Source organism: Suncus etruscus, chromosome 10 (genome assembly GCF_024139225.1).
Source record: "Suncus etruscus isolate mSunEtr1 chromosome 10, mSunEtr1.pri.cur, whole genome shotgun sequence".
NCBI lineage: Eukaryota > Metazoa > Chordata > Mammalia > Eulipotyphla > Soricidae > Suncus > Suncus etruscus.
In genome coordinates, this window is record NC_064857.1 from 94042014 (window position 1) to 94068357 (window position 26344).

Sequence of the window (26344 nt, forward strand, 5' to 3'; positions counted from 1 at the left end):
TTCACCATCACTTTTCTAGTTTGTCTTGAACTAACAATTTTCTAGGCTGTTTTTTGGAAAAAAGATGTGTAAATAGTTAACTTAGCTGCATTCATGAGTTGCTACTTGAGTACAAAGTTGGTTTTTAGTTATAGGCATACATTTTTGAAACTTGTCTGTTTTTGTTTGCCATTGACATCTTGAAATAAAATACCAAGGGCTATATGCCATATCAACAAGTAACATGATTTTTTTGATAAATTTGCATCATGGTAAAAGATCAATGTATAAATTACTTACAAGAAAATGGTGACTTATTAAAACCTATAAATTCAAGTCTGAACAAACTTAAAATAGTACATGAGTTAGTTTCATTCTTAAAAGCAATTTTACTACAATGTTTGATGTGAGTTGTTATTCTGCTTCCAAACATATATGCTGGACTATGTAGTGAGTACAGAGGGTCAGGCACTTTCAGGGTTTGGTTCCAGTACCACAGAGGGTTCCCCAGCACTGTGACAGTAATCGCTGAGCACAGAACCAAGAGTAAGCCCTGAGCACTGCTAAGTGTGCTATTCTCCCAGCCTCCCACAAAAGAAAAAGATATTTTCACTCTTATGTTAATTACAGCTTATAAATAAACAACAAAATAAAACAAACATATATGCTTTAAGAATAATTTCTCTATTAGCAGACATACAAATTTCATGGAGTTCTACACACAATGCTGCTATACAATTTGGAGAGATATTTTAAAATTAAATATAATTATATTTTTATATAAGGGTGAGGGATATTTAAATTGGTTAATTACCAGTGTTTCCTATTCAATTATAATAAATCATATATGATTCTAGTACATCCTAGAATCTCAGACTAACAAATCATTTGACCTTTAATAACACAAATTTTATTCTCCTCTAATTTGAACTGAAAAAAAGTAAGATTTCTTTGTTGAGGGCAAAAAGTGACATATATTAAGGTACTCGGTATACTAAGCATTTAATGACTACTTAATTATCCTGATCTTGCTAAAAGTATTTGAGGACCTCATTTACAGCTATTAATGATAATTTTAATGAACTAATCTTATCTGCCAATATTCATAATTAAAATATGCCTTAAAAGTGGATGGTAATGACAATTATGTAATTGAAAGGTAGTTACTAGCTGAAATACATTGCCATAATCTTTTGATATTTTATAAATTTAGAAAGTCTTTTTATTTTATTATTATTGGGGGGCACACTCAGCGGTGCTCAGGGGGTTACTCCTGGTTCTGCCCTCAGAAATTGTTTCTGGCAGACTCGGAGGACCATGTGGGTTGCTGGAGATCAAACCAGGGTCCATCCCAGGTCATCAGTGTGCAAGGAAAATGCCCTACCTCTGTGCTACCACTTGGGCCCCCAAATCTAAAAAGTCTTAATAAGAAACAATTCAAATTGAGAAATAATAAAAAAAGTTAATCAGCAACTCTGTCCCCATCAAAGAATTCTCATAGTACAATTCAAGTTTTATGACACCAGAAGAATCACTAGTGAAATATATTAGATAGAACAGTCATGCGTTAATAGAAGTCTTAATGTAATTCTTCCTATTGAAGTCTATAGACAACTGTCGTCAAATTGAGGCATTCTATTTCCTTCGTTCTTTTGAAGACCAGAACATGATTGTGATCAGAGCATGAAAAATGATTAAATTCTGGGGTGTGATCAAAGTTTATAAAGGCAGAAACAGGAATAGGACTGCACATGTGAGGGTATGTCAACTCATGCCTAGAAGCATTTCCGTTAAATATGGGGAATATTAAGAAACTTGAGAAAGGCTGAATATGAAAGTATTAAAATACTAACATGATTTCCACGGGTCAGGCCTCTCAAGCAGTTCACAGCCGGCCCCTCCTTCTTGCCAATCTGGAGGTTCAGTGTGAAGGTGGGTCCAAAGATGCAGGGCTGAGGTTTACCAGAACCACTCTGGAGGCCGATAGTGGTTGGGAGTCTCTAGGGCCACACCCAGAGAAGCTTTAGGGAACAGCACTAAGCTCAGCTGCATGCGATCATAAACTATAACCACTATGTAATATCCCCTGATCATATGTTTTTGGGTTTTGGGGCTACAAAACTCCAAATTACACTAATCACACAAAATCCCCAGAGGCGCTCAGGGGATCACTCTCGGCTCTGCACTCAGAAATCTGTCCTGGCAGGTTCGGGGAACTATCTAGGTTAGCCTGGTGTAAGGAAAATGCCCTACCTCTGTGCTATCAGGTTCATCCCCTGATCATATTTTATTTTATTTTATTTTTATTTATTTATTTATTTATTTATTTATTTATTTTTGGTTTTTGGGTCACACCCGGCGGTGCTCAGGGGTTACTCCTGGCTGTCTGCTCAGAAATAGCTCCTGGCAGGCATGGGGGACCATATGGGACACGGGGATTCGAACCAACCACCTTTGGTCCTGGATCGGCTGCTTGCAAGGCAAACGCCGCTGTGCTATCTCTCCGGGCCCCCCTGATCATATTTTAAAGGTAGATATTTTCTAAAGGGTTTTGACACTTTAGAAGTAATTTATTCTGCTAATAAATGGTTATATTAATTTTACACGTTCAGTATATCAAGAAGTTTGATGTGGATTTGTGTCAAAAAATGATTTGCTTTTACCAAATTTAGAAATACTGGATAGAAAATCTCTATACCATAAAATTTAATATACCCATAAAAATTCAAACATATTGTCACTCCTATTCCAGTAAAAATAGAATTCCCTTACATACTCATTCTCAAAGTTAGGTTTAAAATTATCCTTGATTTCTCCAAGATATTTTTATCCTTTTGCCTTATACTCATGGGGCTAGAAGTTAAATGAATAGTGAAAGAAGAATGCATAAAGATGATAGAAATAATGTAAATCACTGCTATCAAGTATATGTTGAGTATTGTTTTTCTGCCATTTTTAGTAGAAATTGGTTTGATTTAATGTATTCTTAACATTGCAGTATTCTGATCCACATCCTAGAAAAATAACAAAAGATACCATCCGCAAATAATTAAGTTCATAGTCTAGAAAATCAACAGTTTTCAAGAAGAAAATATAAAGTGTAAAAAAAAAAACCACAAAGGAACCATTTGGAATTATTTGGGATTTATTTGTTATGTTTTTCTTTGTGTATGAGATGGTCAAAAATCATGTTATTTTTTTGAATTTTTAAAATTTTTTCTTTAATGTGAAAGTAAAAGGGTGTAAGATACCCCCTTTTCAATGTTTATTAGATAAGGTAAGCATTTTTTGAGGGTATAAAAACACTTCAGGAAGGAAGCCAACAAGAAAAAAAATGGGAAAAAGGATGTCAAAGAGAAAAATAAAATCTGAAGAGGTAGGGGATCCAAGCTATTATTAATATACGATATAATTGATAATGAAATGTAAGAAGTTGACATAGAGAAGAAAGAATATTTGCAGAATTTTGAACACAGTTCAGTGCATAAAATTAGTTTTCTTTGCCAATGAGTAGTTATGACATTCTAACCTAGAATAGTGAAAATAAAAGATTGGCGAGAGCATGCCATGTTTAAGGAGCATTTAGGAATGGTAGAAGGTTTTAGTTTATTCCTTAGCTTGGAAGCTGTTTAACTCGGTTTTCATCCAGCTAATTAAAAACACTAAGTATTTCCAACATGTGCTGATAAAAGTTCAAATTAACTAAGTCCTGAGGCTTGTGGGAATGATTGACTAAAACCCAATCACAAACATGTTTGTAATCATGGTGCTTAAATACAGATACTAAAAAAAAGTCACACCTACCAAAATCTGAAAAAAAAATGTATAATATAGAAAAAAAAACTTAAAAAATCACAAAGAAAATGGAAAACTAGAGTTGCACTGACATTATGAATTTGAAATAAAATATATAAAAAGCAAAGGAATTTAAATAGCTATGTTTTTTTAGTTTAATCTCATGACTTTAGAATGGGGGGAAAAGCATGAACTATTAACAAATGTGGACAATAGGACTTTCTGGCTGGCGTATTAGAATAACTTCTCTAAAATGAGCTTCTGGATTTTTATGTCACTTAATAAAAAAATGAGTATTAAAATTAGGTGTGACTTTAATAGTTTTTATCTGTATTAATAGGCTTTTAGAGAAGTGAAGATTCCACAAAAACATGAGACTTTTGAGGTTCCATTAAGTTCACTGTACAATTATTTAGTTTTCATAATATCAAGGATTATCCACAAGATAATTAACAAAAAAGATGACATAAAGTAAGGAAACATGTATGGAAAAGCAACTGATGGTTACTTTTATGAAATATTCCTGGGAGTTCCAATACAGTGCTTCACTTATAAAGTCAACATCAACTAGAATTCAGTTATGTGTCATAATAAGCTGCAAATCAAAGTGGGAACTGTAATACTAATTTGGCACAGCCTGTTAAAAATTCTATTTCTATGGGAAATAAATGAGTCTGGATATTAGTAATGTTTTTGTTCAGAAAGTTGAGAAAAATGCTTGCATTTGATGAATGAATAAACAAACGAATGACACGATGACTGTAATCTCATGAATTTGACACTTTAGGGATATAGATATATATATCTAAGTCAGATATTCAGAGAAAACCTGTTCAAGAGTGAAGAGTGCCTCATGAGAAAGATGCCAGGATAAAAACATTTAACTTCAAAGGGGTGCTAAAAAGCACAGAGTGCAATGCTTAGAAAGTTTTGTTTTTTCAGTGCCAGGAATCAAACGCAGGACTGCCACATGCAAGGCTCTTACCATGAAGTTACAGCACTGGTCTTGAGTGTATAATACTTAACAGTAGGTGGAGATTCTGAACATTAGAACTGAACATACTTCTCATATTTATCCATAATATTTTATGGATAATTTATCCATAATAAATAATATATAAAAAGAACCCCCTGAAAAATTCCTTCCTATACTTGTAAGTATGTCAGTATATAAAAATTTCCACAAATAAATAATCCATCTCATTCTTTAATGAAAGCCATATTATATTAAAACTAGTAATCAAGGCGGACAAACCCAAATGTTTTATATAGTTATTTACTTGAATAATTTAACACTCAAATTTTTATTTTTAAATATCAAGCTGATGTTGTACACTTTAAACTTACATAATCTTGCAATAGTGCCTTAATATGAGTTTAAACGTCTCCCCTCAACCTCCAAGAACATAAAATATAAAAAAATCAACACTTTGCACCTTATTGAAGAACTATTGAGTTTTGAGTTATGGGATAAGTGTTCTCAGACCGAGTAAAAACATCACATTAATAATCTTTTCAATTTTCAACTACAAAAGAAATAAAAGCAAATTTTAATTTTGCTAATATATAAATCTGATTAACTAACTGACATTTCTGTGATTCCTTGCAGATATCATGGAAATCAGGACAGTAGAAATTGGAATTGTGGCAATCAAGGGGGTGGAAAGTGAATACTACCTTGCAATGAACAAGGATGGAAAACTCTATGCGAAGGTATTCATAATTGGTAGCTTAGACTTAATTTTAAACATTTTGTTAAGATATGTTTTCTTTAAAAGTGGTTTTATATTGTTTAGTAACAACAACAGCGCTAATTTTCATAGTTCTGAAAATGATTCTGATGAACAATGTTATATGTTCTAGTGAACAATGTTACTGAACCTTCACTACCAGAGTGCCCCAGACTTCACCTCTGCCCTACGTCTCTTCCAGAGCGTATCTTTTCCTTTATCCCTCTTTCTCCTTTCCCCACTGGTTGGTAAGCTCAGTTTTGCAATCAAAAGACAATGGCAATGATTGGCCCTCAATACATTATTGTTTGGCCCTATTTTGTTTCTCTATATGCTATAGATGAGATTATCTGGCATTTTTATTCTTCCTTTGATTTATTTCTCTTAACATGACACCCTCCAGTTCCATCATATTGAAGCAAAAGATATTTAAACTTTTCTTCTATCTACATAGAATTCTTTTGTGTGTTTTTGATTAGTTAGTGAACCATACCTGACAATGCCCAGGGGTGACTCTTGGATCTGCACTCAGAAATTACTCCTGGCAGTATGAGATGCCAAGGATAAACCTAGATCAGCCACTATGAAGCAAGTAGTCCTCTGCCTGCTGTACTTCCACTCCAGTCTGTCATGGAGCATTTAATAGTGAATATATACCACAGCTTCTTTATCAAATAATCTGTCATTGGATGTCTGTGTAAAACATAATGTCTTTCTAATAAGTAAAAATGATATCAATTTTCTACAAAGATATAGCCCAATATTTTATCAAAACACTTTATACTTAAAAATATTTTCTATGTGTCCTTGGACAAACTACTTAAACTTTCTAGTTTCTAGCTTTTTCATCTGTAAAATGAGTTGGATTAATGAACCACAAAGGATTTTTCCAGTCCTGAAATTTCATGTGTATTTTAGATACTTAATATTTAATATTTGCACTTGTCAGCAATAGAACTATTGAAGTTCACCCAATTTGACAATGTTCAAAAAAACATTTATCACCATTAATTTATCAACATTAATTAATCATAGATTTGAAGTGTAATCATTTTCTGTTTCCACTACTATAATGTAAAATATGTAACAGCTTATTCTATTAAAATAAAGTTTAAATGACATTATTTTCTATCACCACAATTCAGCACCTGAATAAACTAATTAAAATATATATGTTTAGGTGTTTGGGTCCTTGAGGGTGGGATTTGAGAATACTGGTGATGGGTGTAGTGTTGGAATTATGGGCATGAGAAACCATTATTAATAGTATTGTAAACTACAGAATCTCAATCAATAATAAAATAGATGTTTGACTGAGGGTCAGAAAAATAGTACAGTGCATAAAGCAATTGCCTTACATGCAACTGATCTGGGTTTGATCCCTGGCACTGTAAATGGTTCACCAAAGTCATTCAGGAATAATTCCTGACAGAAGAACCGAGGATTAAGACTGAGTACAGGGGCTGGAGCAGTGGTGCACCAGTTGGGCATTTGCCTTACATGTGGCTGACTAGGAAGAAACCTCAGTTCGATCCCCAGGGGTCCCATATCTCCTCCGGCTCCCACGCCAGGAGTGAATTCTGAGCGCAGAGCCAGGAATAACCTCTGAGCATCACTGGGTATGGCCTCCAAACCAAAACTAAACCAAACCAAACAACAACAAAGACTGAGCACAGCTAGTGTGAACCAAAAAGCAAACAAATGAGTATATAGGTTTAAATGAAAGAAAGAATAAATGAGTAGTTTGGTGAATGCACACATTATTTTTATTTTTCATCCTTACAGTAAGAAGTAAAAAACAAACAATATTGGTAAGATATGTATTTAAATAGAGGGATACAATAATTTCTACTATTTATACCAAATTCTAGGAGTTAGGAAAAGAGGAGTTAGGAAAAAAAAGGAGTTAGGAAAAGATTTAGACATAGTAATGTAAACGCTTCTAGTAAGGAAGCAATAGTTTCTCATACTAATGAGTAGTTGCATATTTTGAGAACTACATATATTACATATTTCAGAAGGTATAATTTAAAATATTATTTTCCTTTGTATTTTTTGGCAATTATTCTAACCATATCTAATAAATTATTTTAGGCTCACTTAAAGTCACGCCTGTTTTCTTTTAAAAATTAATTTATTATTGTGCTTGCTTCTGCAACACATATACTAAAATTGGAACAATACAGAGAAGATTATCATGGCCCCTGCACAAGGATGATACACAAATTTGTGAAGTGTTCCATATTTGAAAATTTGAATTATTATTGTTTTACAATAATACTTTATACATTTGATGTCTATAGTTTCACACCCTGATAAAGGCATTATATTTTAATTCTACTGAGTATTACTACTTTGTTTAAATGACCCATTTTAAATATTGTTTGGGTAACCTTCTTTGTTTATTTTAACAGAAAGAATGCAACGAAGATTGCAACTTCAAAGAATTTATTCTGGAAAATCATTACAATACCTATGCATCAGCTAAATGGACACATGGTGGAGAAGAGATGTTTGTTGCCTTAAATCAAAAAGGGATTCCTATTAAAGGAAAGAAAACGAAGAAAGAACAAAAAACAGTCCACTTTCTTCCGATGGCAATAACCTAATAATACATGATATATAAGAAACCAGTTCCAGCAGGGAGATTTCTTAAGTGGACTGTTTTCTTTCTTCTTTTTTTCTTTTTCTTTTCTATTTTAAAAAAGTAACTAAGAAAGGCTGGAAAACTACTGAAAAACTGATCAAGCTGGACTTGCGCATTTATGTTTATTTTAAGAGACTGCATTAAAGAAAGATTTGAAAAATATACACAACAATCAGATTTAGTATCTAAAAGTTGTAAAAAATTGTAAAACTGGTTGTACAATCATGATGTTAGTAATAGTAATGTTGTTTTCTTAAATTAATTTACCCTTAAGAGTATGTTAGATTCAATTATCTGAGAATGATTATTTAAATATTCCTATCTGCTTATAAAATGGCTGCTATAAAATGTTAATAATAATAATAATTCAGATGATGTTTTATAAGATATGTCAGACCTAAAGGCTGCTGGAATGTCAAACAATCAAGCCAACACTAACTATGGAAGGTGAACAGCATCTGAAATACTTTCCAGTGAAAAAAATTATTATCCTCAGACTATTCAGAATAAAGAACTATTGTCAAAAATTCTATATGAAATTGAAACAAATAGGTAGTTTCACATAGAAGAGAACTAGAACATGCACCTATCAACAGGATCAAAATTTCAGTTAAAATCCAATTGAAAGGATATTCTAAAAGGATATTCTTTATTACATTTTGTATATAAAAGTAGCAACAATAAGAACAATACTGTACTTCATCCCACTTGACACAAAATAACGTTTTATGATTACTGAAAGTAAAATTCAGAAACCTTTGTGTTTTTTCAAGTACCATAATCTATCTTTAGTATAATTTATATTCAGAAAATGGCTTTTAACAATGTTTTTCCCACGAATAATCATGCTTCTTTACTGTGGTTACAGCATTAAACTTTATTTTAAGTTGTATTTGAACTTTATTGTTTTGTTATTTAAGTTTGTGTTATTTATAAAGAAAACAACTTATTAACTTGTATCTGTTTTATATACCTTTAATTCAAAAGTAATAACCAAACCACTTGGCACAATTGCAAGTTTCCCCTCACACCATAATCTAAGTCCAATACATATATGCATGCAATTAATTGAATCATATAAGTAAAATCAGAGCAGATGAAAGGACGTATAAAGTTTTTAAATTAGAATTTACATTTGAGTTCACGACTAGGAACATACTTTATTTTAAAAATACAAATCAATTAGTTTTTCCAATCTCTTATCATTCAGATTATGGCAGTACTGAAAATAGCTTTCCTATTAAATGGTAAAAGCACATGACCAAAATAAAGGCTGTAGTTGGGGATTTGAGGCCCTGCAATATTGTGATAGCTTAAGGTCAGGCAACAGTAATGGCCTTATGATAAAGTGAAATTTCCACTTCAGATTTCTAACATTATCAGAACTTAGTAGCTTTTTATGTTTTCATTAATAGGTCAATACTTATTTAAAGCTGTTGGTGTATTAGACTTTGCAGGTTTAGTTGCAAAATAGTTGCTATTCAACTTTATGGAAATATATTTGCATGTGGTAGTTCTCTGAAACATTAAGTCATCAGCAACAAATTAATTTTCCTTTTTTATGGGAGGGGGTGTTGGACTACACCCGGTGGTACTAAGGGATTACTCCTGACTTTGCACTCAGAAATCGCTCCTGGCAGGCTCAGGGATGTCGGGATCAAACTTGAGTCTGTCTCCGTGTAGGGTTAGTTGAATGCAAGGCAAATCCCCTACCACTGTGTTATCGCTTTGGCCCCCAAATTAATTTTCTTGTGACTTAGTTGTAAGACTCGGATGCAGGAAGCTAGAAAAAATTTCCCTTTTTATATGTACTTCAAAGAATTCCATAAATGATACTCTAAATTTTCTCTTATTTAAGGGCCTTTTTAAGGTTCCTTGATCATGTTCTAGGATACAGACTTGTAAATACATAAGCTTTTCATACATGCTTCCTTAGTGCCTAGCAGAGGGTCTGTCCATAGTCAATATAAATAAAATATGTTAAGTTTGAATATCAAAGACAATTTATAAGCAGACTAATTTTCATTTAAAAATTTTGGTTTTGAAATATGTCCTATGGATTTTTAAACAGGAATGGTCCCATATGCAACAAAATATGACTTATATTAGGGACCAGAGATTCTTTGCATATGACACTATGGCTGCTATCAAATTATAAAGCAACATTGAATAAAGTAAAATCCATACTGGACAATAAAAACAACCTGATAGTGTAGGTTATGAATAGAATCTTTCTGAAAAACTGTCAATGATTAGTTTACCCTGCTTTTTATATTTATAAATTTTTTGAAATTAATATTTGCACTAGTTACATACACTTAAAATTCTAAAATATTTATATTAATGCATGGGATATTAGTTCATTCTATTAATCTTTCCTATAATTTGTGAGTCAAGAAACTGAAATTATTACATATTCAAAGTTATGCAGCTGGCTAGTCAATAGAGCTGCTACAAGTGTCCATATCAGGGCTCTTTAAACTGTTTCTACCCACAACCTCTTTAACAAATGCAAAAAGCAACCTAGGCTAATGAGGCCAAAAACACCTCAGATTCTGAATGCATTTTAGGTTATTGTGTATTCAGAAACTTTTTAATGTTACCTTTGTTTTTTTCAGTGCTCACATTGGGTTCCCATATGACTCACAACTCAGTTAGGTCATTTAGTGTGTGCCTTTTATTCTACGATTATTATCTATTGGAATCCTTTTAAACATTTCATTTGAAGGGTTGGCAAGATAGTATAATGGGTAGGGCATTTTCCTTGTATGTGTTAGACCTGAGTTTGATATCTCGAATCCTGTATGGCAGGGGTCCTTAAACTATGACCTACAGACCATATACAGGCTGCTGAGGACATTTATATAACCCACCAGGTGTTTTTACTGCCACTGTCTCTCCTTAGCAGCTAACTGGTCCCCAGGGCAGTGCACATGTGTGTCCTTTCTCTTGACTCCTCCTCCCAGTCTCTGGCAGGGATTCTCAAACTACCCCTGACAGGCCACTATTGTTCATAGTTATTTTTTTAAACTATAGCTTGGTTCTCCAATGGGTCTGAGGGACAGTGACTGGCCCCCTGTTTAAAAGGTTTGAGGACCTCTCCAGTCTCTTGAGTCCCATCAGAAGTGATTCCTAAGCACAGAGCCAAATCCTGAGCATTGTCAAGTATGGCCAGAAACAAGATTATTTAAAAACCTTAAAACTTTTAATTGGTATAGTTTTAATATTTGCATGTAAGTGTGATTTATGTTTTGGGCCTATTTTCTTTATGCACAATAATTAACTCTATATTGTGGTAGTTCAGTTTAAAAGGAAGGAAGTAATGATACAATTTCCAATTTTAATTTCTAATTCAAATTTTACATGCATCCTTTTATTTGAACAAAGAAATGAATTGTAGAAAATATCCATGTAAGTAGTGATGTCTTTTCTACAATATTCTTTGAAAGTGGAAATTGATTAATTACATAGCCTTCCGATAAGTAGGAAGTGAAACCAAGATTATAATATGTCAAATAAATTACTAATAAAAGATGCTTGGAGTGCAATTAGTAAGATGATTTTATATGTGTACTCTTACATAAAATTTATTGCATAAATGTTTAACATTTGATTTAGATTTAAATTCAACAAATGATAGAAAGATATTCTAGGGATAGATTCCTAGTTCATCTTTTGCACTTTGTTTTTATGGTTCTCTAGAGTGAAAGAGTACATAGAAATGAACCATGAGGGGCCGGAGAGATAGCATGCAGGTAAGGCGTTTGTCTTTCATGCAGAAAGTCACCAGTTTGAATCCCGGCATCCCATATGGTCCCCCAAGCCTGCCAGGAGCAATTTCTGAGTGTGGAGCCAGGAGGAACCCCTGAGCGCTGCGGGGTGTGACCCAAAAACCAAAATTAAAGAAAGGAAGGAAGGAAGGAAGGAAGGAAGGAAGGAAGGAAGGAAGGAAGGAAGGAAGGAAGGAAGGAAGGAAGGAAGGTAGGAATCATGAGAACCAGCTATAGTAAAAGCACTTTTATATCAACAATCATGCTAAGCCAGTACCTTTCAGAAATTGTCTACAAAGTAGCAATGATAGCACAGGTAGAGACTGACAGAAGATCTAAGCAATGTGGTGAAAATGACCCAGAAGACACAAATTTCTTTAATATATCTCTGCAAAACTCATGTTAGTTTTGCATTTTATTCCACAGAAAAGTTGTTTGCTTTAAAATGAAGTTCACAGAAATAAGTAGACTAAAGTCTACTTTCATCAGAAATATGTATAAGAGTTTGATCATGAAATTTTATGTATACCTCTAACCTACTGATTTATAACACTATCCTATTTACTCAGTGTGATTAAGATTCAAGAGATTCTGTATCTCTCACAGTACAACTCTTTGCTCAGATAGCAAATGGGCAAAAAGATATAAAACTTTAATTAGCATGAACATAACTATTTTTTGTGTGGCAGGGGTGGGGAGTTCAGGCTGTATCCAGTTGTACTCAGGGCTTACAACTGGCTTTCTACTCAGGGTTCATTCCTGGAAGTGTTTGAGTATGTGACACTAGCTTCATATGAAATGGGGTTAGTCATGTGCAACACAATAGTTTTAATCTCTGTACTCTCGTCCCAACTTTCGATAAACAAGAAGTGTAAATGCTCCACTTGCTGTACTGCAACCCTGGATGAACTGGTCTGAAGCAGGGGCATCATCATAATAAGACAGCCATAATGAAGAAAAGTATGGGATCAGGGTGCCTTCAACCTCATGGACTGAGCCTGAGCTCCAACTCTCTTCCTCATGTGGAACTTTACTGTTCAAACTCAATTCACATGTGGGGAAGGACAGACATAATTAAAGCTAATCAAGCTGTGGTGGGTCTTTACATCTCAAAAGTGGTGGGTGGAGGGAAAAGAAAGCTAGGGCAAAGTCTTTGTTTTGGGTAAAGCAGGGTGAAAGTTTTGTGTATAGAGCTATATACATATAGTGGTAAATCAGTGGCCCACTTATTGGCATCTGCCCAAAGGTCACCAAAACATCAATTCAAAGAGGTACTGGTACTGTTATGTTCATTGCAGCACTATTTACCAAGTTCTGAAAACAATCCAATACTTAAGGAAACATGAGTATGTAAAGATGTTGTGGTGTATATATTTACAATGAAATACAACTCAGCTCTAAGATGAATTCATGTAGTTCTTGGTAACTTGGTTGGAACTAGAGAGTATCAGTCTAAGCATAGTGAATCAAAGGGAGATGAATAAGTACAGAATAATGGCTTATGTGGGGTATAAAGAAACATAGTAATGAAATAGACATTGGCTGAAGACAACAGGTTCTGAGAGTCTTCTTAGTAGAACTGAGCTTGTCATGTGTGGGACTTGGGTATATGAGTGTGATGTAGAAACATTAACATTATTATAAATGATGGTTCTTAAATAAAAAATTAATAAACCAATTTCAAGGAATGGTTCAAATAATAAAAATATAAATCATCATAAAACATTTATGATATAAAAACATTCAAAGGTTTAAAATATTAATTTATCATGTAGAGTATAGAAACTCACAGACAACTAATCAATACAAAATATAGGAGATAAAAATGGAGAAACATAAGAGGCTTAAGGTTCCAATAAATACATGAGTTTAAATAATCTTCTACATTAGATTTCTTATGAGTCAGAACATAATTAATATTTACAAAAAATATTATAACTATTGAAGCATCCTTGCTTTTTAGAAATGGTACACCACTCATTTCACTTGCCTATGAAAAGCAGTGATACGTAGCAGATCTTTGTTTCTCTGGAGATTTGTTTTTATTTTTTGATTTTCATTTTATTTAAAATATTACTTTTATTTTAAATATTGTCTTATGGCTGTTTTTTAACATTTTAAATCATATTTTAGATAGCATGGTTATTATAGTTATGTTTTCTCACCATCACTAAAAGTGCTCAAGATCCTCCACCAATGCAATTTTCCAAACCAACTCATCATTCTCCCTATTCAGTATCTGCTCCCCCAAACTGGTATTCTCAGAAATAAGGGTTAAAAATATATACCCTACCAAACAGAAGGCATTTGCACACACAGATCAGATGAACTAATATCAAAAAAATATACATCACTAACAAAGCTCAGCAACAAGAAATCAGTAACCCATCAAAATAGGGAGAGAAAATAAATATACACTTAAGTGATGGCCATATATAGACAGCCAATAAGCATATTAAAATACTCATTGTCACTTATTATTAGGAAAATTAAAATCAAGACAATGCCATATCATCTCATATTAGTGAGAATGATATACATAACAAACATGGCAAACAACCAGTATTGGCAGGGATGTGGCAAAGAAGAAAATTTCATTGACTTTTGATGAGAATGTTGTCTGGTTCAGACTCTAAGAAAAACAATACGAACATTTTTTTAAAAAGCTCACAAAAGAATAGAACTCCCATATGACCCAGAAATTCCATTTCTTGGCATCTACCTTCATAAATCAAAAACATTAATTTAAAAAGATTTATGAATTTCCGTATTCATTATAGCCCATAACTAGGATATGGAAACAATTCAAATATCCAACAGACAAATGAATAAAGAAGTCATGGTATAAATACACAAGTAGCCCACAGCCACAAGTGTTGGTTTACAACTTGCTTTATCCCAAACATATCTGGCTCCTTTTCCCTTCCCTCTCTCTTTACATGTCAAAAGACCCACTAGAAAAAACTAGTTCTAGATAAGCATTTCTTCTGAGACTCTCCCTCCCTATACTCTTCCCCCATCCAGGTGTGACTGGAAGTGCTTAAGAAAAGGACTGGTTTTGGTGGGCAGCTTTCTCTGGCTCCATAAGATTGAAAAGCTGTCCCAACTACATGTGTTTTGTGGGGTCCTGGGTTCAGAAAAGGAGGGACACCATTTTGCGAAGGACCAATCAAGCCTAAGTTTCCATTAACACTCCCAGAGAAACCTGGCCATACCTGGTAGGCTATCTGGAAAAGCCATGGGGAGAGTAGAAGGTACCCTAGACAACAGGTAATCATTTTAAAGATCATCAGAAGCTAGAACCTCCCTATACTTATTCCCTCCTTATATAAACTGGCTTGTGACCTTGGTCGGGGTTGTCCTTGACCACTGAGAGATGGTCCTGAGTGGTCTGTATGGGGCGAATGGCTGACAGAATAAAGCTTTATTTTGATTTACTCCAATTGTACGGTCAAGTTCTTTGAGTCCGGACCCTAACATTTGGGGACTCATCCGGGATTGAACAATGATGACTCAGTCACCAACAAAGTTGCCTGGGTCCCATGAACATTCCTTAGAACCCCCTAGACTAGAGGTAGCTGAAGGCCTAAAGGGAATGGGGCTCCAGTGGAGACCTAAGTGGGAGAAACTGGATGCACGGTGGCTTGCCGGAGCAGGAGAATGTGTGGGAATTACCCTACTCTTTGCACGCGGGACAGCAGGTTTGACTTTAAAAGAGGAACTTACTCTGAAATTTCAACAAACAAAACCCGAAATTGAAGACAAATATTTCGGAAAGCATTTTGTGTTATCAGAATTATAAGAGTGATACCCAAACCAGATATTAATTCATTACAAACCAATAACAAACCAATAACTATTTACAACCAATATGAATATAATGCAAAAATTCTCAACAATCCTGTCTTACACGAACAGGTCCTGAATTTTTCAACACAGCATGAATTCCTTCTTTTAAGATCTGAGACATTATATTGTACTTCCTTAATAAGATATGATGAATATATTTTCATGTGCCTTTTGGCTGTACTTTTCCTTTTTATTTAAAACTTTTGGTGGGGTTTGGGTCACATCTGGCGATATTTAGTGCTTACTTTTTACTCTGCATTCTGATATTTCTCCTGGCAGGGCACCAAAGGACTACATGAAGTACTGTATATCAGACCTGGGTTGGCTGATTACATGCAGTACTATTGCTCCAACCCATGTTTTGGGAGAAAATTTTGGGGTTTATTAGAATTTTCTACTTTTCCTGGTGTAGTCTTGGGATATCTTTAACCATTTATTTAACAATAATCTTGGTATTTCTCTAACAATGATCTATTAGATTCATTAATATCATCTTGCATGTGGCAAACATGCCACAAATAACCTCTAATTAAAATATCGTTAAAGTTACAAAATTAAAAAAAATTTTTTTTGGTTTTTGGGCCACACCCAGCGGTGCTCAGGGGCTACTCCTGGCTATCTGCTCAGAAATAGCTCCTGGCAGGCACGGGGGGACCACATGGGACACCGGGATTCGAACCAACCACCTTTGGTCCTGGATCGGCTGCTTGCAAGGCAAACGCTGCTGTGCTATCTCTCCGGGCCCACAAAATAAAAAATTTTAACTTAGACATAGGCAAAAGTTATGTTGTCAATTCAACTAGAAAATAAAAATATTTGTTGTTATACATGAAACATTCCTAAAATAAAATTTAAATAAAATAGCAAGCGAATGAGAAAAGGAGTTAAGTGTGACCACTTTTGTAGTAACAAAAACCTAAAATAAAAAGCAGATGTCTCACTCATCTACAGGTTTTAAGAAAAATAAAAGACATTTTTGCAATAATTCTCAGAGACAAAAAAGAGGAGGGCTGGAAGGTCCAGCTCATGACATGTAGCTCACTACAAAGAGTGATGAGTGCAGTTAGAGACATAACTACACTGACAACTAACATAACAATATGAATGAATGAGGGAAGTAGAAAGCCTGTCTAAAGTACAGACAGGGATGGGGTGGGGAGGAGGGATATTTGGGACATTGATGATGGGAATGTTGCACTGGTGAAGGGGGTGTTCTTTACATGACTGAAACCCAACTACAATCATATTTGTAAATAAAGATATTAATAAAAAAAAGGAGAGCAATCAAAAAAGAGCAGTATTAAAACTATTATAACCCAAATATTTGATTAAATGTTATTTTAAGAATGTTACCAATGACTGTCAGTAGAAAATGCAAATAACTTAATCTACTTGATTCTGATTTCACCCTTAACTTTATGATAAATTTACTTACAAGTTGATATTTGTTGTTTGTTCTTTGCAATCTTTTCTAGTACAGATTTTGAAGTTACTTTATTGACACCATGTATGGTTCTGGTACTGAGATCATGCAGTTTCCAATGGGTCCAGAAGTGTTTTTGCGGTTTTAAGCCTATTAATATAAATTAGATATTTAACCACAGATATAAAAATTTTGATATATATGTCAAGCATTTTATAAGTATTGCATATTTTATCATCACAATACTATGAAGAATGACAATCTCAAGTTTTATTTCAAGATTAAAGAGGGAAACTTTGGTCCTGGATCGGCTGCTTGCAAGGCAAACACCACTGTGCTATCTCTCCGGGCCCACAAAATAAAAATTTTTCTTACATTAACATTTTACTGAATAAAGAAGTGATAAACAGCTAAACTATCTTCTGTCTCTTAGAAATGAGCTAAATATATGCCAGAATTTATTAGGAGCTTTATTATTGTGAAAACATGAAAAGAAGTATTCAACAGTGATATATCCACATAGGAGTTAATAAATGTTCATTAAAATTTATCTTATAAATCTTTTTTTTTTTTTTTTTGGTTTTTGGGCCACACCCGTTTGACGCTCAGGGGTTACTCCTGGCTATGTGCTCAGAAATCGCCCCTGGCTTGGGGGGACCATATGGGACGCCGGGGGATCGAACCGTGGTCCTTCCTTGGCTAGCGCTTGCAAGGCAGACACCTTACCTCCAGCGCCACCTACCCGGCCCCATCTTATAAATCTTAATGAACATTTATTAACTCCTATGTGGACATATCCCTTCACCCCTCAATCCCATCCAGATTTTCCAACTTATTAAAACTCTTCACCCTCAGTTCTTAATCTATTAGGCATCAAGACTGACCTCCTACCCCAACGAACCAGTACCCAGCACCTGAGCGAAGGGACATCCACTCAAACCCACACCTCATCCCGGGCAGGAAAAGACAATCAACACCCCTACTGAGCTGTGTGGCTCTCCCTACCAACTTATCCTAACGTAGACTGTTGCTGGATACCGGACTTAGCCATAAAAGGACTCCCAATGCAAGAACTTTACACAAGACCCACCCCCTCAAATCTTTTACCAATCTCAGGAAGGGCAGGGTGTGCAATGAAAAGGTGCCCGGGAACCCACACCCCACAAGAAAATCTCAAAAGGCAATGGGGAAACATATACTTCCATCATAAGTATAAGACCTGTATAACACTACCTCTTTATTTTTTATTTCATTTTACTTAAAATCATTTTCCACTATACATATGTGAGCATATATATATATATTATATATATATATATATATATATATTATGGGCCGCACCTGGCATTGCTCAGGGGTTACTCCTGGCTGTCTGCTCAGAAATAGCTCCTGGCAGGCATGGGGGTCCGTGTGGGACACAAGGATCTGAGCCAACCACCTATGGTCCTGGATCAGCTGCTTGCAAGACAAATGCGCTGTGCTATCTCTCCGGGCCCTTATTTCTATTTTTATGTTTTTTGGGTATGCGACTTGTTTCTCTGTTCTTTTTACCCCCAAATCCAACGGCAATATAATGAAGCACCATTTCTTCCTGCAAAGGCACACTAAGAAAGGGGAAATCCCACGAATATAAACAAACTCTTATCTACTAGGGATAAGAACTCATACTTATTTACAATACAGGGGAATCTCCCACCTTGAAAATATGTCATGTGGACCCATCTTAGACGCCAGAAGATTATACACCGACCGTCCAGACTTGAATCCGGAACCCCAGACATAGAATCAACACAGTTCTTCACAACAGCTACAGGAACCAAAGCCCACCTGGGACATCCTGACTACTACTCGATCTCCAACATGTGCCAGTTCTAATATGATATCTGACGAGGAAATTGGGAACAAATGGATATAAGAACAGTTTATCCTACCTTACCAACTAATAATAAAACAAAATCAGAAGATCTACCACACTATGGGCTGTGCAAAAGCCAAGAACGTGATCTACAGATGACTGCTGATAGAACCATGACTGGGCAGTATGTATTCTGAGACCAACAAGAAAGCCCTAGTCTAGGGTTTGGTCTACGTCCTGCATAACAATCATGACCTCCAATTCCAGAGTCCTGACTGAGGCAATTGCAACTGAACGGGTCTTCTGGAAACATAACGAAAGACGATATCCCAGACTCCATCTGAGCTTCAGCACAAGGGCCAAGACCACTAACCACAGAAGACAGATTAAAATGACATAGAGGAAACAGAACTTCTAAACTCACAAAGAAAGTCATCATCGTAAGTTCCACTCCTTGACCTGTGCACAGACTGAGACCTCTAGATTTAGAGGTCTGTCTTTATCATCCAGATCGAAGCAGAAGTCTTCCATACGGCACAAAAACACCAAGGGGAGAGTAAATGAACGTGAAAGGAGTCTATAGATAATCCCATGACAATATATACCAAGGGTAGAGAAACCCTGTATCTCTTAGGCCAAGGAGACTCCCATTACGGATGACCCCAATATTTACTGTGCCTATGCAGGGGTGGGGAGAGACAAAAAAACACTAAATAATCCCACTTTTTTATTTTATTTTTTTATTTTTATTTTTATTTATTTTTTTTTTGGTTTTTGGGCCACACCTGGTGACGCTCAGGGGTTACTCCTGGCTATGCACTCAGAAGTCGCTCCTGGCTTGGGGGACCATATGGGACGCAGGGGGATGGAACCGCGGTCCGTCCAAGGATAGCGCAGGCAAGGCAGGCACCTTACCTCTAGTGCCACCGCCCGGCCCCTATTTTTTATTATTTTTATATCTAGTTTTTGTCGATTTCTTTGTTTTGGGGTAGATATTGAAGTAGTTGTCCATTTTTTTTCAATTATATATTTACTTTTTCTTTCTTCTCTTCTCTTCTTCCTCTCTGCGCCTTGTCATATTTCCTATCTCAAGACCATGGCAACTATGTGGTGCATATTTTTAGTGCTGTAGTGCTCACTGGATATCTTATTTGATTCCTCTTTTTGAAATGTTGTGGTGTTTCACCTTCTTCTTTTCCCCATTGTCCCTCAAACCAAGGATGAGAGCCTCTAGAATGATTCTGCTCATAGTCGGAGTAGTCGATTTTTACCCCATCATATTACCTTTCTCTTCCTCAAACAAAACCACATAATTTGAGCTTTCTACTCCCGCCTCCCAATTAGAGGGAGCAGTAATGGAGGCACCAAGACCAAACAGTTATAAGACCACTAAGTAATACTAAACACAGAAGGGACCACACATTCTAGCAGCCCCTGAAGGTGGGAGAGTGGAGGATATGGGAGGCAAAATGGGAGCGGTTGTGGGAGGACAATTTGGTGGTGGGATTTCCCCTGATTCAATATAAACATGTACCTGGAATATTACTGTGAACGATATGCAAGCCACTATAATTAAAATAAAATTTATATTAAAAATTTATCTTATAAATCTTTTGGGTTTTGTTTAATTTTAATTAATTTATAGAGATATTATAGTTTATAATATTACTATGGTAGCAAATAATTGTTAATACAGAAAGATGTTTCATGGAAAATCAGTATTCATAATATATGAGTATATATACCATATATCTTATATATAGGTATAGCATAAATGTTTTAGTATACTTTTTAAGAATAGGTAATTATTGGTTCAAAATTTTTCTATCTGTATCTCCTATTATTAAAAATATTTGTGAATAATGTGTTTTATTCATGAACAATATCCCAAAAGTAATAAAAATAAATTTTATCTGAATTTTCTATATTTTTGTTCCCAATTATTTGAAGAATTGAATAATTCACTAATAATGCTCAGAAAAATTGTCCTAATTTACATTATTCTCAGCAATAAATATTAAAAAACTGTATAATCCTTTGGGTAATGAAGTTGTATATTTTTGTTTGTTAGTTTGGTTTTGGCTTTTTGGGCCACATTTGACAGAGCTTGGGGTTTACTCCTGGCTTTGTACTAAAAGATCACTCCTAGAAGGGAGTGTTGGGTATTGAACTTGAATATCCAAACACAAGGCAAATGCCTTACTGAATTGTCTTGTCCCCATGTTCCACAGTTCTTCAATGGCATTTTGTGGGGTGTGTTTTTTAACTTTTTTCTCTTTGAGGTTCAGTTGGATAATGTATTCTATTCTATCTTCAAATTAATGGATTATTTTTGTCTAATCAGTTTTCTATTGAACAAGCTTATGAAAGATATTCCTAATCTCAGTTAATATATTTTGCATTTATGACACATTCATGTCATAAATTTTAGGTCTTTTTGAAATTATATAACCAATCATGCATGGCATCCACATTTTCCATTAAAGTCTTTAACGTATTAGTTATAGTCAGGTATTTTAAATTTTCTGTCAGGTTCTACTTTGTTATATCTAGACTCATTCTGTTGAGATATTTTTTTTGTATATCTAAAACTCATTCATTTGTCTTTCGACAGTGTGTTATTTTTAACTTCGGGGAGGGAGGGTGTCACACCTGGCAGTGCTCAGAGGTCCTGGCTCTGCATTCAGAAATCACTCCTGGCAGTCTCGGGGGATCATCTGGGATGACAGGGATTGAACCTGGGTTCGTCCTGAGTTGGCTGTGTGCAAGGCAAAATGCCCTACTGCTGTGCTATCACTCTGGCCCCTATTTTTTTTTTTTTTTTGGTTTTTGGGCCACACCCTGTGACGCTCAGGAGTTACTCCTGGCTATGCGCTCAGAAGTTGCTCCTGGCTTCTTGGGGGACCATATGGGGCGCCGGGGGATCGAACCGCGGTCCGTCCTAGGCTAGCGCAGGCAAGGCAGGCACCTTACCTCCAGCGCCACCGCCCGGCCCCTGGCCCCTATTTTTAATCATTTTTAAGTTTAAGTTCTTTTCATTAAAAGATCATAGTATGAATGGCAGTAAAGATTATGTAAATAGTTTTAATGCACAATACTTGGAAACTGAGAATTGAATTATGTTTAAGATATCAGTAATTTTTCTTTATTATTAACTATAACTAGTTGCAAAGTTATTGCTAGTTTTGAAGACTGAAGAGACCCTGCTGAAAAGAATGCAAGAAGCTTCTAATAGTTGCAAATAAATAGTTTCTTAGATTTCCTTGAAGGAACACAGCCATACCAACATCTCAATTATAGCCTAATGAGATTCATGTTTAGACTTTAGACTTTCAGAACTTTTAAAAAATATATTTTCATTACTTTAATCTGTCATGTAGTAGTTTGTTATGGCAACAACAGGAAATGGATATTCTGGTCCTCCTTTTTGCTGAAAATGTCAAAAAATTATTATTTTTTAAATAGCTGAATATTAAAATATTATTTTATTACAGTATTATTATATTATTCACCTCTTTTTACTGAATTGTCTATTTGGGCATCTATATTTTATATTATAAATAATGCTTAACAATGTTGAGATGGTGTAATATTTTGTGTTAATATTATCCCATTCCTAGGGTAAATATCAGCCAAAGTACAACTACTGGATCACAGTATAGCACTAGCATCCTGAGGAAAGTCCATTATATTTTCTAAAAAAAACTGTACCAGGGGCTGGAGTGGTGGTGTGGAGTGGTAAGGCATCTGCCTTGACCGAGCTAGCCTAGGACGGACCATGTTCGATCCCCCGGCATCCCATATGGTCCCCCAAGCCAAGAGCGATTTCTGAGCACATAGGCAGGTGTAACCCCAAAGTGTCACTAGTGTGGCTCCAAAAACCAATAAAAAATTAAAATAAAAAATAAAAATATTGGGGCTGGCGAGGTGGCACTAGAGGTAAGGTGTCTGCTTTGCAAGCGCTAGCCAAGGAAGGACTGCAGTTTGATCCCCAGGCGTCCCATATGGTCTCCTCAAGCCAGGGGCAATTTCTGAGCGCTTAGCCAGGAGTAACCCCTGAACATCAAATGGGTGTGGTCCAAAAAACCCAAAAAAAAATTGTATCAATTTATATTCCATCAACAGTATACAAAAATTCCTTATGATCTACACCTTCTTCAATATTTCTTATGATCTTGAGGTAAAGAATTCCCAAGTGGTGAGGCAGCATCTTATTGTAGTCTTAATTTTCCTTTCTTTGACTATAACGATATGAGTATGTCATCTGCATGTCCTATCAGTAATGTGTCTATATGTCCTCTAGGTAAAATATTTATTCAGATCTTCTGCTTAGTTATTTTTATTGGATTTTGTTTGGTTGTATGAATCATTTATGTCTTGGATATTAATTCCTTATATGTATAGGATTATGATATATACCGTATTTTCCAGCGTATAAGACGACTTTTGAAACACAAAAAAGTCAACCAAAAATCGGGGGTCATCTTATACGCCGAGTATATCCTGAAAACGTTTGAATATGCTGCTAAACGAAAATTGTCTGAATACTGCTACAAAAAGAATTTTCCAACTTGATCCTGCATCAATCACTGCAAGGCTGCTCGGCCAACCTCTCTAACTCAGCCAATCCAAGCAGGCTTTTTATGCATGCAAATTAGACAATATTCTGGACCCTAATCTACACTGTCAAAAGCATGCTCAGACTGGCCAGAGTCAGAGAGGAAGTCTATGACAGTAGAACCTTTGAACCTTTGCTTGTTGATTGGCTCACTGTGGTACATACAATTGCAGCACAGGAACGTTCTGTCTGATACAGTGAATATAGGCCTAAACCTATGTTTTAACTGCAAAATTAGGGGGTCGTCTTATATGCCCAGTCATCTTTTTTTTTATAATTATCTTTATTTAAACACCGTGATAACAAACATGATTATAGTTGTATGATTACAGTCATGTAAAGAACACCCCCCTTCACCAGTGCAACATTCCCACCACCAATTTCCCAGATCTCCCTCCTCCCCACCTCCCCACACCTGTACTCGAGACAGGCTTTCTACTTCCCTCATTCATTCACATTGTTATGATAGTTTTCAGTGTAGTCATCTCTCCAACTGCACTCATCACTCTATGTGATGAGCTTCATGTCATGAGCTACACCTACCAGCCCTCATCTCTCTTGTCTCTGAGATACTGTTAAAAATGACTTTCATTTTTCTTAAAGCCCATAGATGAGTGAAACCATTCTGCATCTTTCTCTCTCCCTCTAACTTACTTCACTCAGCATAATAGATTCCATGTACATCCATGTATAGGAAAATTTCATGACTTCATCTCTCCTGATGGCTGCATAGTATTCCATTGTGTATATGTACCACAGTTTCTTTAGTCACTCATCTGTTGAAGGGCATCTTGGTTGTTTCCAGAGTCTGGCTATTGTAAATAGCGCTGCGATGAATATAGGAGTAAGGAAGGGATTTTTGTATTGTATTTTTGTGTTCCTTGGGTATATTCCTAGGAGTGGTATAGCTGGATTGTATGGAAGCTCAATTTCCAGTTTGTGAAGGAATCTCCATATCGCTTTCCATAAAGGTTGTACTAGACGGCATTCCCACCAGCAGTGAAAAAAAGTTCCTTTCTCTCCACATCCCCGCCAGCACTGCTTGTTTTCCTTTTTTGTGATGTGTGCCAATCTCAGTGGTGTGAGGTGGTACCTCATAGTAGTTTTGATTTGCATCTCTCTGACGATTAGTGATGTTGAGCATCTTTTCATGTGCCTTTTGGCCATTTGCCTTTCTTCTTTTTCAAAGTGTCTGTTCATTTCTTCTCCCCATTTTTTGATGGGGTTAGTTTTTTTTTTCTTGTATAGTTCTGTCAGTACCTTGTAAATTTTGGATATTAGCCCTTTATCTGATGAGTATTGACACCCAGTCATCTTACACACCGGCAAATATGGTATATGTCTTCTGTCATTCAGCAGACTATAAGTATTTATGTAAATAAAACTTTGCTTTTTTATGTTTTATTTTAAGTATTTAGCAGCCTTATCATTCCTTAAGTAATACATTTAGGTGGTTTATTTGTCATTTAATTTATTTATCTCATATTTTTCTTACCTTGCACTTAAATATAATATCTTGTAGCATATTTTTGTTTTTCTTTAATAGATTTTGCTCTGTTTGCCCCAAATATTTTATGTAGAGTTATATAGTTGGACCCTATAGGTGGATTAATCTATTTTGAAAAGCCTCATTTTTACTCCTACCACTATATTATAATTTTTACTCTTATTTCTATATTATAAGTTTTGCGATATTTTATCGCTATTTTAGATGGCTTTCCCCAACTTTATACAGTACCCTTTACTATTTCTTGCAAGATCAGTTTGGTGGTGACGAATAAATTTAATTTTTACTTCACTGTAAAACTGTTCAGTTTTCCTTCCATTCTGAATGATAGCCTGGCAGAAGAGTGTATTCTTGGTAAAAAAAAAAAAAAAAAAAAGAAAGAAAGAAATTAGTTTCCAACAGAATTTTGATAATCTAATGTTATTCTCTTTTGTTTTGTATGATTTTACTTGAAAAGTCCATTAGCCATCTCTATGTCTGCAATTTAATTCTTTCTAGACCCTGCAATGTTCAGTGTTCCATTTTCAATCTACGTTGCAACATTATTGTTTTTAATATGCTTTGGGGTCACTTGTTTTGGTTTGCTGGGAGGGATTCTTTAAAACCCCTATACCAGTTCTCTTCACTAGAAAGGATTTTTGATTCTTCTTTCTGTCATTATTGTCACAGGGGCCATACCATGCCACTAGGGTGTCACCAGGGCTAGTCATTGTAGTGTATGGTGCAGGAATCAAACATGAACCTTTCACATGAAGACATGTACTCGAGTAATATGAGTCACATCACCATGATATCATGGTGATATTTTCTCCTTCCTGCACTTCATCTTCTTCTGGGACCCCTATCATGTTGATATTGATCTAATTTATTTGATATTGCCCTAATTCACATCAAAGACAAATTAACTTTCCTCTCATACTATTTTCACATTTTACCACTTTTTTAATTTACTGTTCTGCTTGGGTGTTTTCTACTATTACACTTTCCAAGCCACTTATTCTGTTAATAATTTCTTTTTTTTATTTTTACTATTAAACTCATTTCTCTTTGTATTCTCAAACTCAAATATTGTATTCCATTCATCTTTTTGTATTTTTAGAATGCTGTTTTTGTTATAAATCTCATTTTGCTTATTCATACTTTTTATTTTATTTTAAGTAACATTGCCATA

General features: G+C 35.2%; 2 protein-coding genes and 1 non-coding gene across 3 annotated transcripts in view; 2 read left to right on the plus strand and 1 right to left on the minus strand.

The window, feature by feature from the left end:
- FGF7 (fibroblast growth factor 7) overlaps window positions 1-8333 on the plus strand; it is a 48491-nt gene extending 40158 nt beyond the window's left edge. The window contains exons 2-3 of the mRNA XM_049781481.1: window positions 5384-5487; window positions 7919-8333. Of these exons, the coding sequence (XP_049637438.1) occupies window positions 5384-5487; window positions 7919-8113 (299 nt within the window). The 3' untranslated portion in view covers window positions 8114-8333. The remainder of the gene's footprint in view (window positions 1-5383; window positions 5488-7918) is intronic.
- Window positions 7647-7753, plus strand: LOC126021566 (U6 spliceosomal RNA). The gene has a single exon (XR_007500071.1). It is a non-coding gene; the product is annotated as a U6 spliceosomal RNA (small nuclear RNA).
- An 8864-nt stretch (window positions 8334-17197) lies between the features above and the next one.
- The window catches only part of FAM227B (family with sequence similarity 227 member B), a 46305-nt gene continuing 37158 nt past the window's right edge, over window positions 17198-26344 (minus strand). The window contains exon 10 of the mRNA XM_049781707.1: window positions 17198-17343. Within this exon, the coding sequence (XP_049637664.1) occupies window positions 17198-17343 (146 nt within the window). The remainder of the gene's footprint in view (window positions 17344-26344) is intronic.